The following is a 16,735-nucleotide window of genomic DNA, read 5'->3' as shown; positions in this document are numbered from 1 at the left end:
ATTATTACTGCAACTGGGATTTCAATACAGACACAATTAGATTTTATCCTAAACGATTATTATTGATTTTATATTCTATTCTACAAAATATAAATATACTAAATATAAACTATACTACTTTGAAAAATATCAAGTTTTTGATATTGTGAATATTATATCTAAAGAGAATAACTTCCCATAAAACTAATAATAACCATTTCAAATACTATTATTTGTGTTCTTAATACTTTTGAAACTTTTTTATAGACTATCTTTCACAGCTGGGTGGAAGAACAATGATGCAACCACCACCACTTACCTAGGCCCTATAAAATATGTCAACAATCTATTTTTTTAAGCATCTGTAAAGACCATTACTACCACCACATTATTGAAAATAATTTTTTGGGTATATGAAATTCATGTTAAACTTGTTTCCTATTTCAGGTATTGTAGTAGGGCTTTTACATACACAATATCTCATCTTCCAAACTCTCCAAAAGGAAGTATCTCCCTGTTCCATAAACAAGAAAACTATGGCTTGAAAATTATTATGAAACTTCCACTTAAATCCAGGTAGGTAGTCAGTAGAGGATTGAAAAATTAAAACACAGGTCTATCTAGTTCCAAAACCTACATTCTTTCTACTATAACATATTATTGAAATTATTAAATGCATTGGTTTCCCAGTGTAATTTTCCTTTAAATTTAAACAAAAACAAAACTAATAAAAACAAATTGTGCTACTCATTCAAGGAAAATAAATCATTACTAACTAGAATGCCAATTATTAAGTACAATTCATATCCTGTAATTCAATACAGAATAAATAATTATGTAGACAGTTCCAAAACCTTGAATTTCAAGGAGTGTCTAATCATAATGTCTAGGGAATCCATTTTTTCCTACCAGCTATCTTGCTGGTAGAAATGGATGTCCACTTTACATAAGTTGCTGTTTCCTTCCTCTCTACTTCAAAACAGTTTATGAAGATGATATGAAATTCTACTATTTTTATCATAACGATCAGAGACATTTAAAAGCATCCGGGTTGTTTTTCTATAGATGTTTACTCTTATAAAATGCTTGCAAATCATACAATAGTTTTAGATGTAATTCGGTTACAGAACACTATATGGGCAAAAAGTAAAAAGAACACATACTTTGCAAAAAGAGAGAAAGATAAAAGAACCAATAATAAAAGAGGTTGAAGGTGGCACACAGGTTCCAAATGCCAAGCAAAGTTAAACAGTATTCCGACTCAAGAAGAAACTAACAAACTACTTATAAGTTACCTTTTGCTAGGTTTTAGTCTTTGTTATTTGATAAAAAAAACCCACAAAAATCATGGTAACAAAATTATGTCCTCTTTACATATAAGGAAGACAGTTGCTTTTTACTTAGAGCAGCAAGATAAGATTTTTAAAAATATTTGCTAACCTCCAATAAACTGCAACATGTAAGAACTCTGTTGATACAAGCAGTTTCAGAAGGCTTTCAACTCCTTTCAATTGAGACAATGATTTAGAATTATGCTCACTTTTTTAAACTATGCTTAAAATAGTTTTTAAAATGTGCTTCACATTTAAATTGAGATAATACATAAGTGAAAATAACTACTCTGTGTATAAAACAAATATTAAATATAACTCCTAAAATATTAAACCTAAAAATATTCAAGAAACTCATGAAATTGAAAGGTTTTTGTCTAAAGATTCTTCAAGCTGTATGATTCCTACCATTTCTTACCCTCAATTGGTAAGAAATATTTAAAACATAGCAGACAGTGTTTAATTTGGGTAGGCACAATAACCTTCTTTAACCTTTCTTAGGGAACACTGACCCCTAAAGGTTCTAAATTTAAACAAGTTTAACAATATTCTAAATTTAACTGGTATCCAGACCTCATTTTTATCATTATTGTAGGTATATATGCACCATGTTTACTCATAAACCACACTTAAAATTATTTCCAACAGACTGTTGTGCACTATAAAACAACCGTGTTTCTGCTAATTTAATAAAAATCACCAAAATTTAAGAACTATCCAGTAATTTATCACACTATTCCCAATAATTACTCATCAGAGATTTCTGATCCTCAAGACTTTTTTCTTACATTGTTAAGTAAATAATAAGTAAATGCTTAAGACAGGCTAAACAATCAATCATATAGTAAACTGGTTCTTTCTGAGGGTTAACTTTACATATGCTCTTTGACTGTGCCATTTCATTTTTTTTCTTCAAAAGCAGGGAGGAAAAAGGAATATTGAAAAAGAGAAAGCTTTCATGAAAGGACAAAACATCATTACCTCTTAAGTAAGCCAGAAGATGTTACCAATGTTCACTAGATAACACACAAATGTTGTCACCTATTGCTTCCGCAACCTAAAATTTCATTCATTCAGGGCTGGGTTGTTTTTTTTTTTCAAACTACCCAAAGAAACCTGTACAGTTTATAGATGTCTTCACTTACCCTACCTATCAACCTCAGCTTTACATTTTCTAAACTGAGAATAATGATAAAACTCAAGAAAAATGTAAATCGTTTCCCCTGTTAACATTGTTTACCTTATCAAATCTTTAATGTCAAATATTTCAGCAATGTTTCTAAAATAAAGCTAGAAAAAGAAACCCACTTCAGCATTCCTTATAATGAAACTTGTAGGATGATACAAAGTGTAATAAAAGTTTTTAATTAGCTCCTTTTCCTTAAAAATTAAGATAACTTTAAATAAAATAACTCTAAGAATAGCCCATGAACATTTGTGTTAGACAGAGCTTTGAAGCAATCTGTGCTGTATGAAAAATCCCATGAACCTTGATAACAAAGAAGTAACCGTGTGTTTAAATGTATCGGTTATCACAAAACTCAAAAGACACTCCATTTACCTGTTTAACTTTATTTGTTAATAATGTTTCATTAATAGGTCCTTAAGGAATGTCTTAGTCCTATTTTCAGTGTCCAAAAAATGTCTGTAAAAATGCAAATTTTCTTAATGATGTTTCAGTCACGTCTCCTGCAGTCTGTGCCTTCTGCAAACTATTTATGCATCTGTCTTCAGCCCTAAAACCTTCCTCTCCACAAGTGTCCTAGAGCTTCCTTCAGCAGTTCCCTTCCTTAACATTTCTCCTGGTTGTTCCACATTTGTGAGAAGTATTTCCTCTACAGCCCCTACTCTTTAGAAATATTAAAAATAATTCCTTTGGCTCCTTAAAGATCCTTTGGTCTATAATGTGAACCACATGGCTTGAACAGGGAACAAAAGCAAGAAGGGCATTGTTATTTACTTCCTCTTTTCTTATTTTGCACATACATTGAGTAAGAACTGCTTTGAGTTTTTCAAGAGTGTTTGCCTGCTTATCTGCATAAATGAATAAAAACAGCTACAACAAATAGTTTCCTGCTTCACACCAATACATCATTATCACAACTTGAATATAAAGAGAGTAGACTAAAATCAAGTGCCACAAAATCCTTCCACTAAAAGCTATTAACTTTTCATTAAAACCTTTAACTATATACATTACTCAGATATTACTTGCTATTCCTTTATACACAATGTAATCTGTTACCTGGATTCTAAATTCAGGACAGTAGCCTGGAATCACAAATAAGAGAAAGGTTACTTATGGTACGCATAAATGACAAGAAAACTGATAACAGTATAAAAATCAAAAACAAATGGAGAAATCAAAAAAGATATACTCAGTGCAGCATCTTTCTGTATCTCAAAAGAACATGTAGCTATTAACTGATTTAGTTCAAGGATGACAGAAGAGTTCCCTCAAATGGCCTTTAACCTTCTGAAAGAGCTAACAGTGTGGTTGATAAATGGTGAAGAAAGCCCTGTTGAAGGAGAGGGGAAAGAGAGATGTGTGCAATGTTTCGATAATAATTCTATTTGTAAAAATTTAGAGGACATAAAAATGACGAACATAAAATTTCAAGTTTTCAACTATACGTCATACTATGTTCAGAATGATTTGTTATCCAAGGATTTCAGATCTGCAACTATATCCAGATTTAGTGTAAAAGACCTCAAATAAAAACCAAACATTTTTAAAACCTGTCTGTGTGGCGCTTGTTCTACCTTGCTCTCCACACAGATGGGTGTCCTCTACTTATCTCCCTACGTTTGGACCTATCCACCCATCCATCCATCCATCCATCCATCCTTCCACTCTTTCTCCCTTTGGCAGGACACCTCTTTGTCTGTCTGTCTTTCAAACTGTATTTCTCTCTGACCGCTCTCTCCCTCTGCCTGTGCGTATCTGTGCTTTTCTCTCTGTTTCTCTCCTTGTCTCTGACTGTGTTCACGTCTCTGTCTCTTTTTTGAAGTGTTTCTTCCGCTTTCGTCTGTACATCTCTGCCAGTGTCTGTGGCTCTGTCTCTTTAGGGAGAGTCCCCCTTTGACTGTTTCTCTGTGGTTGTCTCTGAGTGTCTTTTGGTGTACAAGTGTCTCTGTGCCTGGATGTGTCTTTGTTTTTCTGGGTATGTGTGTCTCCTCTCCATAATGTCTGTCCATCTCTGCAGTGTGTGCATCTTCTCCCTCTTTCACGTTGGGTCTCATCTCTGTCTCCTTCTGAGAGTGTCTGCGTGCACACAGTGCCCCCCTCTCGCGGGGTGTCTCTTTCCCGTCCCCCCCCAGCCCCTCTCTCTCGGTCACAGTATGTCTGTCTCCTCATTGTGTTTCTCTTACTCTGCTATTTCTCTCCTATGAGTCTCGAGGTGTGAGTCTTTTTGTGTGTATCCACGCCTGCGTCTCTCTCTGTGTACCTCTGTATGTGTATCTGCGTCTTTTTCATTGAGTTTACCATCTCCTTCCTATGTCTGTCTCCTTTCTCTGTTTGGGTTTCTTTCTCCGCAATGACCTCTCTGTGTGCATTTCTCTGCTAGTCGTTCTCCCAATCTCCTCTATCACTTTGTGCGTGTGTGTCTGCCTTCCTTTTTCTCTTTCAGTATCTCTTGCTCTGTGCCCTTTTCTCTTTCTCCTTGTGTCTCTTCTGCAGAATGTGGGTCTTTTGTGTATACTTCCTGCCTTGCGTGTGTGCATGCACGCATGTATACTTGTGCTTATCTGCTTCTGTCTAATACACTGGTTAGAACAAACATACTTCATTCAGTGCCTTAAAGTAGCACATCACCTGGGGTATGGTATTAATACCTTAAAAGTCCTTACCTTTGGACCAGTCCTCCATTTGCACTTCTGTTCTTGTTTGCTCTGGCAACGTCTCTGGTTTTTGCGCCAAGATTTGAGGCTAAAATAAAGCCAACTCTAGATAAATAAACTTAAAACAATATATCAGAACACACCTAAATCTTACCTTTGTTTAACAGAGAATTTACAGGATAAATGGTTTTCTAAAACACTTATAATAGGACAATTAACTGTATATTTCAACACGTGAAATTAAATCTTTTTTCTCAGGAAAAAAAGCTCTTTCATTCACACTTACATTTTAGTAAATACAGTTCAAGGGTAAGCGTCTAGACATTGCTCCTTTGATTAGGGAACTATTCAGTTTATTTAATTTAACTCTTCTCCAACTATTAACACAACTTCAACAATTTAAGAAAAATAAAAATTTTACGCTATTTGTCATAAGTTTATAGCAAAAATTTCAAACTTATTTATTTGAATGTATATTTTCACATAAATATTTCATAGTGTATAATTTTAAAATGCTACTCTAATTTTTTAAAAGGTTATCTTCAGCTTGTGGAATTATTGATATTTTTCTCTTCCATTTGTTTTCATAATAAATATGATCAAAGCTATGCAAGTTCACTTTTTTGCATGCTTTTAAAGAGAATAATAAAATTAGAGTCACCTCACAGCTAGAACTCTGTGTTCTTTAAAAAGTCCTCAAATAAAGCTGTAGCAAGCTTCTCCTATTCCAATTTTCTCTAAATATGTTGATCTGGAGTTGGCAATCTTTTTCTAAGTTCCTCATTTACTTTTGGATTAACTGAAAATATAGGAAGTTATTAATATCAAAGAAATATGTTCCAGTCAATGAAGCCATTTCCCTCCATATTGCCCAAAAAGGTTAATAATAATTGCAGTCTTTTAATAAGAGATTCATATAGCAAGACATGTAGAAAATACAGTCTTTAATAACCTCTGGAGTATTTTAAAACATGCCTTACAGGCCTTAATGTGCTTAGTAATATACTATTTAAAACCATAATTTTATCCCTTTGCGATATACAGTCACTCTTCCTCATCATTTACCCAGCTAATGAATGCCAGCAATTAGTAAAATGTAATCCCATTGCACAATCATTTTAATGCTTTTAGCACTCAGAAAAGTAAACACCAAATTAATACTGCTCAAGCCATATCAGATCCTAGTTGGAAGCAAGCAATTATAGTTCAGCTCCTCAGGTGTAATTAAATGATTGGAATGATTTAGTTCCATAAATGCAAGTTAATTCATAAGCAAGCAACAAATATACTGGGAGTAATTACAAGAAACATTGACAGTCTAAGTAGGGCTAATTCTTTTATGAGACTGATATAGTAAAATGCTGCCCTCTCCTGGGCATATAAGTGAATACTTCAGAGCCAAAAACAAAACATTTCCCCCAATCCAAAATATAAGTTTTTAAAGGATACTAAAAAGAAAAAAATATATATATATACATATATATAAATTTATATGTAAACTTTATTTCATTCAATAAGCAAAAAATTTTCATTTACGACTTATTGTGATAATTTCTTCACATCCTAGTAATTAGTGATTTTTCCATTCAAGTTCTGAATATGAGTCCCAAAATATACCAGGCAATTCCTATAATCTAATGGAACTACATCATTCATATAGGACACTTACTGCAAGTGAAACTTCTAGTTCCCTCTTGGACTGTCAGACCAACATCTATATTCTCTCATTGGTAAACCCTAACTAGACTGCTAGAGATTTAAGCTATGTTTTTATAAGTACTAAAATGGATAAGAAAAATAATCTCTGATGGATATAAAACTAAACACTCAGTATTACTGTGACTACACAAAATGGTCTAAAACTAATTGTTTTCAATGAACTCCAACAACAACAACAAAAAAGACCTACAGCACTGGTATAATATCATTACAAGCACATTTTAAAACGTAAAGAATAGCAAGCAGTACACAAAATAAAACACCCCATTTTACTTAAGCCATTCCCAACTTTTTACTTTTTTAGGCTAACATTCAGGACAAATTTACTTGAATACTACCTGATTCATATCAACTAAACTTCTTATACTAAACTTTTATTACACATTCAAGTCATGATATAATCAGTAAGACTGTGTTAACACATATGTATTTGTATCACTAAGCCTATTCAGAATCATCCCTTTAACTTTCTGCAAAATTGAATATATTCTCAAATATAAACAATGGTATAACAAGTGTTTAATTCTCCAATAAATGCAATAGATTCTTGCAGGGGATAATGCTTAACAGTACCATTTTTTTTAGTCGGGGAGGGAACATTATTTCTTTCTACTATGCTTTCAAATGCAATAAAGTAACTATAATCTAAGTCACAGCCTATGCAAGCTATAAAAATAAACCAAAATATTAAAAAGTCCTGCCACTAAGTTTAAAATGTACAGCACATTTGCTTTGCCCTTGATGTCACAGTCTTATTTTTCAATTCATATCTTGTACACTGTAAGTTAATTGCTTTTGGAAAGTACTTATTATTCATGTAAAAATTAATGTGCCAATGTGTTTAAATCCTCTTAAATGACCATTCATGCATCTTTCTTCTTTAAGTACCAATGAAATCTGTCAAAAGACATCAATGCAAAATGGTCTTAAAGAAAGTTCTAATAGAGATTTTTTTTCTGCTAACACAAGATTTTCATATTCACCAACTTTACTTCAATTTCATTAATTTTTTAAGCTACTTTTAATAAATTCACCAAGTAAAATTTTTAGGCCCCATAGTCTGTCATTTGTGTTCCAGCTGACATTATGAATATTAATAACAGTGTTATCCTGATTAAATAGGCTTCATATGAAATCCCTGTGAATCCTATAGCTCAGACATCTCATTTTTCCAACTCTTTATGAATTTGGATTCAGACATTAAACTGGAAAAATCTTAAAAAACAGATTTAATGGCACATTTGCATATTGTCAAGCAAAAATTAGAATTTCTAATGATTCAAATAATTACAACTTATAGATCTACATATTGTAATAGAATAGAAGATTTTTGTAAACATGCAACATATTTTACACATCTATTCATTTTAGGACAAAGGATTAAGACTAATAAGATTCTGATTCCCTTCCTCACACTCACCTTAAAGATTGATATCAAGAACTTGTTTAAATCAGAAATTATATCTTCATGTTAAAATTAGTGGGATGATTTCACAGTAGATACATAAACTAGGCTTCTTAATCAAGTGCTAAATCATTATATCACAGACAAAATATGTTAAATGCTTTAACATTACTAATGTTACCAGGTTTGAGCAACAAAATAAAATCTAACTGAAGTTCATCTTTAAGTAATGTGGGAAAAAATTACCCACATAAAAAAGAAAAATAAAATATTTACTATAACAGAACATATCTTATCAGCATGTGTTAAAATGAAATCTTCTCCATCAGAGTCCTAACCTCATTCCTTCAAGTTGTTTCTAAGTCTTGGAATAAGTGAAAAAAGAAAAAACAACTTATAGTCAAGGAAACCACATACCACCTCTAACTACACTGGAATTTGAATGTATCTGCCTATATTTCCTACTTTCATGCTATCAAAAAATGGAGACTGAAAAAAATTAAACAAACATCTCCATGCTCTGAAATGGGACTTGACTCTCCTTGTTTACTCAGCAGTAAAACACTTGATGAAACAAAATTTGTTCTTTGACCAGTCTAAAATTACTAATCTGCCTAAAAAAGAACGAGTAATTCTGACATTTATCCTTCAAAATGAAACAATGCTTTTTGGATAGAAAAGCATTTAAAGATGGGACTTCACACCTCAAAGTAACAACATTCAGGATTTTTTAAAACGTATTTTAAATAGGAGACACCTGTATACTTTCCTCCACAAAAACCACACATGGCAACAGTGTTCAGCTGACTTTGATTAATAGCTTTCCTTTTTCATAATGTCTCCTTAGTTTAATCACAAATTTGTATAATTTGAATCCAGAGTATAAAGTTAAGAATCATTTCTAACTATAACAAACTATATGCAACTATAACAACGCCAAATTTTGGATTTTCTGGATTGAGATGTTGATAATTTCTGCACTGGGATGGTTTCATTAAATGGCTAAAGAAGAGTAGTGTATTTCTGAGAGCCAAATATTATATCAGGTAACTCAACATATACAATATATGCATATGTTCTACTGATGGATTTCCATCTTACTAGACAAAAGTCTCTCAAATATTCACGTTCTCTCACAGAAAAGAATTCCTTTCACTATCTCACATCACAGCCCACTCCCTACCAGCTCCAGATAATCCAAGTTTTCCACAGCCTGGGTAATCAAGAAAAGATTTAGGGAAAGGGAGAAAGGATAAAAGTAGACAGATGCCATAGCTATCAAGATTTTAAATGCATATACTTTTTGATCCCTCAGGTCTACTACTAGCCTTTTAAAAATATGTAGGACATATTTTTATGCACAAAGATACACACTGAAGCAACATTTATTTGGTATGAGACAATACTTATGCTCTAGTCATTCTGAACTTCTTTCTGTTTCTTGAACTCACTAAGCTTATTCTTGCCTCAGAACTTTTATACTTCTCTTCTCTAGATTGCTAAACCATTTTTCCCCATCATTTAGGCCTTGCTCAAAATCCATCTCTTCAAAAGGTTTTGCCTGGCCATCCTGTCTAAAGTAGAAACTCCTCTCTCATCACATTACCTGTGCTACTACTTTCATGAAGCCAACTGTTTGGGTTTTACTTCATTGTTTACGATATATATCCACCAAGGATGTATGTGGAAATTACATTCAGGCACAGCCCTTGTTTTTGTCTTTCATCTGTAGCCTTAGAAGGGTGTTTGGCAAACAGTAAGTAAGTATTCGGTGTGTACCTGATGATCAGACAGGTGGACAGAAGATGTGAAGATTCTCTCAACAAACATCTGTTAAGCACCTATATGTTATCTGTCAATCAACTGTTCTAGGGATTAAATATAAAATAAATAGATAAGATAAATGAATTTCCTACCCAAAATAAATGTTTAGCTAAAACAACATAGGTACAGAACATGGATAAATTAAAGACAGAAAAAACTGTAAAATTACACTCATATATGCATACATGCTTGAATAGGATACACATAGCAATCTACTATCAGTGGTTACTCTGAAGAAAGGGCCTAAGAGTTGAGGTAGAGAGACTGAGAAAATGAGGGAGCGAAGTATTTCTATTTCATTTTATATCTATATATACCTATATATATATATACCTATATATATATACATACCTGTATAATCTGATTTTTTTTACTATGTGCATGCATTATTTTTTAACTTAATAGTGAAATATTTATTAATAACCTTGGCATTTTACAAGAAATTCTGAAAGAAGACACATTACATCAGAGAGATTCAAAATGAACTGAAAGAAAGCTTTATGACTTCCTTGAAACTCTGAACAAATAATTAGACTAATTAACTTTTATAATTATACTTTGTCATGGCTGTTTGCTTGCTTGGTTTACGTAGAGTGAAAAGTTCTAATTTACTAATACATGGTAGAAATATTTTAGTATAGAAAAATTTTAAATGGATGAATTTCCTGAAAATTAAGCATTTCTTTTTTTAAAAACAATCACATTTCTATGTTCAATTAGGGACTATTTATACCAGTTGTAGTGTTCAGGATTATAATATTTAAGAGTTTATAATAGAAATTACTATCAAAAAAAGACTTGTTACTTACATCATTTAATATCATGGAGGGTGTCAAATTAAAAGGAAATAAATATTTAATGTTTCAAATATATGGTTTTCACACAACTAAGACCCAACATAGCCAAATAAATATACCTGGAACACTGCATATACCAGATGGAACACTGCAACAGCTTTCACTGTCAGTTACAAATGATACTTTGAGAATGAATCCTGTATTGCATAGCCTACTGATAAAATTTTAAAAAGAAAAACTTTAAAACTGGTTATTATTTTCAGAAGTTTAATCAGATACAGGATTTTCTAAAATAACCTGAAACGTTTTGCCCTAGGCCAAACCAAACTAAATCACTTAATCTAGCACAGAATATAAAAACAAAGTCATCTTATAGAATAGCTTCTCTAGGGAACAAACAGCATGTTTTCTTAAGATTCATGTGATTGCCAAGTTCTGATGCAATGACACACTCCTTCACACAAAGGCTTACATTTCCATACAACCAACTGAAGTTCTTGGCAAATCAAAGGTAAAAAAGTATTAGAGCAAGTTACATGGATCTGTAATGACAACTGGTATGAGCACCCACTTGAAATCAAATAAAAGAACAGCTGTCAGAAAATGTCCTTCTAAAATAAAGTAAAAACAATAAGTTCTTAATTCATCACATATCATAATGCTAACAGATTTTACCCAAAAAATTGCTTAATAATTCTCTATAGTTTATACAGTTAAATAATAAGTAGTAATAGGGACATTAACAAATAACATCAATACACTCTAATGATAGCAGTTATGCTTTTGAACACTTTTAGTATTAATTTTTTTCCTTTTTTTGTTGACATATAGTTGATTTACAATGTTGTGTTAATTTATACTTTAAATACTAAATAACAATTCATGCATATAATTAGTATAAGGTTTATCTATGCAATTTGCTAAAATTATAGCACTTAATCATTCCCAGTGGACAGTATGCAACATGCAAACTATGTATTTCACTTTTTAAACAGTAATGTTAAAGGCAAGTAGGTTGTAAAATACAATTATTAGAAACAAAAACTTTGAAGAAAGTAAAGCAAATGTTAGGCTTACAGTTCTAATTCCCTATCCAATATCAAGAAAGTCACTGTCATCAGTTTCATTAATCTGAGGACCTACCAAAGCTCATTTAACTTCCTTAAGAGTCATTCTTAATAAATGCATCTGTTAGTAAAAAACATGTAATAAGACTATGATCCTAAAGTAGATAATCCATAACTGATGTAGAATAAAATACAATATGAAACAGAAAAATATAAGAAGCCACTATATAGAGAAATTTCCTTCAATGATTTTATTCTTCCTGCATCTAAAATGATAAGATGTCAACTACAAAGTATATGTAAGGATGGTACTAGCTCTTTTGTTCACCATAGCATAGTTTCTTAGGATTTAGAAGTATATGTTCACTAAAAATCTGTTTCAGAAAAGTTATTTTTTAAAACATATCAAGAGAGCAAAATGACTGAGTTTAAAATATTATTAATACTTACAAAATTAATATTTAGTAAAACAATTGTACAGTGTTTCACAGTACTAAATTAAATATGTGCTATTAATTTTAAGGCATTTTCCACAAGAAAATGCTCTTTTATTTTAAAAGAATTTTCTTTCTTTTAAGAAACTGCATCTCTAGGATGTGTTGATTTATAATATAATCATAATCATGTTGAAGTTGGGTTATGAGTACATAGGGGCTCATTATTCCATTTCTCTACTCTTGTATGTTTGCAATTTTCCATAATAGTTTAAAATACATATAATAGAGTATAAACACTATCATTTACTTTCACAGAACTAGCAATGAGTACTTCATTTTATTTTTTTGAGTACTTCATTTTATAATAGAACATTATCAAACTTTTATCAGTTTCATGCCTGATACATGTATCCATAAACATATTATGTAACAAATATTGCACATGGTTCACAAATATATCATACATACACACCTCACAAGGATTCTATATTGCACGTCATTTAGAGAAAAGCCTAAACGTTTCATCTTACCACACAGGAACTGAACAGAAGATATTATCTGCTGAGAAATATGTACTTTATTAAAATGTTTTGGAATTACTCCCTGACCGACCTTATACTTAATAACTTCCTGAAGCTAAGACCTTACGTTACCAATGACCTAGTGCATATGCTGGATAAGTACACTCTGTCACCTTTAGCAAACATTCTCCTCACCAAGCCACTCAGAGGCCATCTGCTGCACCCTGAAGCAATATCCTAGTTAGTTACTGCTACAGATGTGTGATGTAAATAACCAAGTTTATCATTTGTTAGAGTCATGGCTACATGAATCTGAAATATTTCCTAATTTTATCTTAAAAGATATGTATTTTCACTGCTGAGATATTTCTCATTTGTAGAACAGTGATAGTTCTTTGTATATGCACAGTAATTCTCTCTTAATTAACAAAGATGGTGATTTAGAAGAATCATAAGCAGAAATAGTGACAATGACTATTGTTTAGTTGCTAAGTTATGTCTGACTCTTTTGCAACCCCATGTACTATAGCCCACTAGGCTCCTCTGTCCACGGGATCTCCCAGACAAGAATACCGGAGTGGGTTGCCATTTTTTTCTCCAGGGGATCTTCCCAATCCAGGTCTCCTGCATTGCCAGGTGGCTTCTTACCAGCTGAGCCACAAGGGAAGCCAAAGTAGACTTTTTTTTGGAATTCCCTTGCTTTTTCTACGACCCAGCAGATGCTGTCAATTTGATCTCTGGCTCATTCACCTTTCCTAAATTCAGCTTAGACATCTGGAATTTCTTGGCTCATGTACTGCTAAAGCCTAGCTTGAAGGATTTTGAGCCTAACCTTGCTAGCATGTGAAATGAGTGCAATTGTACGGTACTATGAACATTCTTTGGCATTGCCTTTCTTTGGGATTCGAATGAAAACTGACCTTTTCCAATCCTGTGGACACTGCTGAGTTTTCCAAATTTGCTGGTATAATGAGTGCAGCACTTTAACAGCATCGTCTTTTAAAGATTTTAAATAGCTCGACTGGAAATCCATCACCTCCACTATCTTTGTTCATAGCAAAGCTTCCTAAGGCCCACTTGACTGCACTCCAAGATGTCTGCTCTAGGTGAGTGACACACCCTTTCCTCTTTTTCCAACCACCTGCTCAACATCTGAAACAGACACAAGGCACCCACCAAATTAGGTGGAAAAGTGAACTACCTAAGATCAAAACCCAAAGTCTTTGCCATGGTCGGGCAAGGAATACAAACTTGTACTTAAGCCAATCAATTAATGTAAACTGATTAGCAATCTGAGACTATACTGTCCAGCCAGAAATTTTAAAGAAAAAAAAAAAAATTAGGTCATGAACTACATTTCTTTACAAGATAATTTCTTTTGAAAATAAGCTCACAACCACAAGAAAAAACTATAACATATATGAAAGAATTTAACATAAGGAAAAGCAGTACAGGCATATGAAACAGAGAGGTAGAGACTCGTACTTGAACTAGAGAAAACTAGGCAACCTGAAATCAATCTTCACAACAGGTATAATTTTCAAATTGCCACATAGAGAAATCAATACAACCCATTAAGTAAAAGCAATCAGTTTCTAAAGAAGCATAGATATAAAAATGAATCAAGCAGAAACTGTTCAGAAATAAGAAATGTTAATTCAAGTTGAAACTCTGTAGATGAAGTAAAAACTATAAAACAGTAGAGCACAGAATTAAAGATTTGCAGGCAGAAAGGAAGATATTCCTCAGAATGCTGCATAGAATAAAACTTTGAAAATATGAAAAAAGAAGTCAAGCGACATGGAAGATAAAATATTAATAAGATGTTCTAACAAATGCCCAGTAAGGGATCGAGTAGGGGAAAAGCATAAAAAAAAATGAAGAGTAAATTAATTACATATACTCCAAATAGGACAGAAAATGTGTCCCTGGAAAAGAGTAACTGAATCAGAGTTATATAGTATCAACATCCCATAATTCCCATGGAGATGCAGTCCCAGCATCACATTCTGGTAGTGATCCTTCATTTTCTTCAAATTTCCTGAAATTTCTGCACAACTACATTATTTTGTTACCTACAAATCACAGTGATGCATACACTACCTTTCACAATACCAAGAGATGTTTAAAAATACTAAGTCTGTTGATCTTTATCCTGTTTCCTTACCCTTTCCATCAAGGCACAAGGAGTCACCAATATAACTGCTTGTTAATATCCAATGTGATATTATTTCTTCATTTTTTTTATAATCCAGCATTATCACTTAGACATCTCATGTCACCAACTTGGTCAAAACTGCTTGCCAAAAATCAAAATAAATGGCAGAATGCCAAGCCACACTTAAAGGCTGAGAGCATATAGTACAATCTGCAATCTTGGTTCTCATGGGCTAAAATGATGCTTTTGCTCTTGAAACACAGGAAAAATATGTATTAGCAATGTTCTACAAAGCTTTTCTTTATATACACAGAAATAAATAGAACTCAAAAAATAAAACCACCTCGCCCTGTATCTAACATTCTTTCTCAGAAACCTAGCTGAGAATGTGCTCCATCAACACATGGGAGTAAAGTATGAAAGAGGTGAAAAGAATAACCATGGTCATGAGAGAAAAATCACAGGATAATAGCTATACACCAGACATAGATAACAGCCATGCAAAGTTGACAGCATTAAGAAAACTTCAGGAGTAATTTGTTCAAGAAAGAGTAGTTTGAGAAGAGATTGAAATAAATGAAAAGAGAGTTTGGAGTTGAATCAATAATAAATATACAGAAAATCAAGCAAATAAAGCACAAGAGCAGTAAAGTATGCAGGTGAGGGGGAAGGGAAAACAATAAAAATATACTACATGTATTAATCATGAAGAGCATCTGCATGACCATAACAATATAAAGACTATATATTTTTCCTGAACAGTACAGTTATACTGTAACAGAAAGGGAGCCTGTGTGTTGGGACAGAGGTATCAAAGAGACCTATATCCTTGTCTTAGTTACCAGGACCTCCCTACTTTCACTCTTCCTTTCTGTTTGAAATAGGTTAACATCTAGAACTTATACTTCCCAGTCTCTTTGCAGCTCATGGTTTGAATGTTTAAAAAAAAAAGTTCTACCAATGAGATGTTCTCTAGTAAGATACGGAAGAAGAAAGGAAAGCAAAGGTTATCCATCTGCTTTCAGCATGTAAGGTCAGACAGACATAAGTGTTTCTAGTGACAGAGACTCTGAAGTTTAATGAGGCGCATGAGCCTCCTATATATGACAACGGAGCAGGGGTGCCAGCCATAAAAACAGCTTTCTGACCTCTAGATTGCAACAATATCACAACCCTGAACCATGGTCTAGAGGTCGTCCCTGCCTACTGTGCTGTTCCAGCACTTGGAATAAGTTTGTAAGCTGTTAATTCCCTATATAAAGGACCTTTCTGCTTGAAATACCTAGAGTTGTTTTTTGCCCCTGTCCCATAATGTAACTGTTATCTTCCCCATCTTCATAAGTTCATGAATTATGACAAAACTGGGATGAGAATCAAGAAGCTGAAATATAAGCATGCTATACAGAAATATTTCAGGAGATCTGTTCATTTCCTTCCATGGCCTCAACAAAGTTACAAATACATGCAGAGTAACTCTCCCTAATAGGGACCTAAAAACTAGATGAACAGAGTCTCCACAACAAAAGGTAAAAAAGGACAACAACAAGGCAGGTAGGAGACGTAGGGATGGTCTCTCCAAGGGAAAAAAAAAAAAAACACCCCAACTTCAGCAAACCACAGACAGGAGAGATTACAAAGCTATATGTATTTCCCC

General features: G+C 33.0%; 1 protein-coding gene across 1 annotated transcript in view; it reads right to left on the bottom strand.

Moving 5' to 3' along the window:
* MIPOL1 (mirror-image polydactyly 1) overlaps positions 1–16,735 on the bottom strand; it is a 259,816-nt gene that overhangs the window by 224,247 nt on the left and 18,834 nt on the right. The window contains exon 2 of the mRNA XM_061159190.1: positions 5,163–5,241. Within this exon, the coding sequence (XP_061015173.1) occupies positions 5,163–5,241 (79 nt within the window). The remainder of the gene's footprint in view (positions 1–5,162; positions 5,242–16,735) is intronic.

This window comes from Dama dama, chromosome 13 (assembly GCF_033118175.1).
Source record: "Dama dama isolate Ldn47 chromosome 13, ASM3311817v1, whole genome shotgun sequence".
NCBI lineage: Eukaryota > Metazoa > Chordata > Mammalia > Artiodactyla > Cervidae > Dama > Dama dama.
This window is presented reverse-complemented; position numbering and strand designations above follow the sequence as displayed.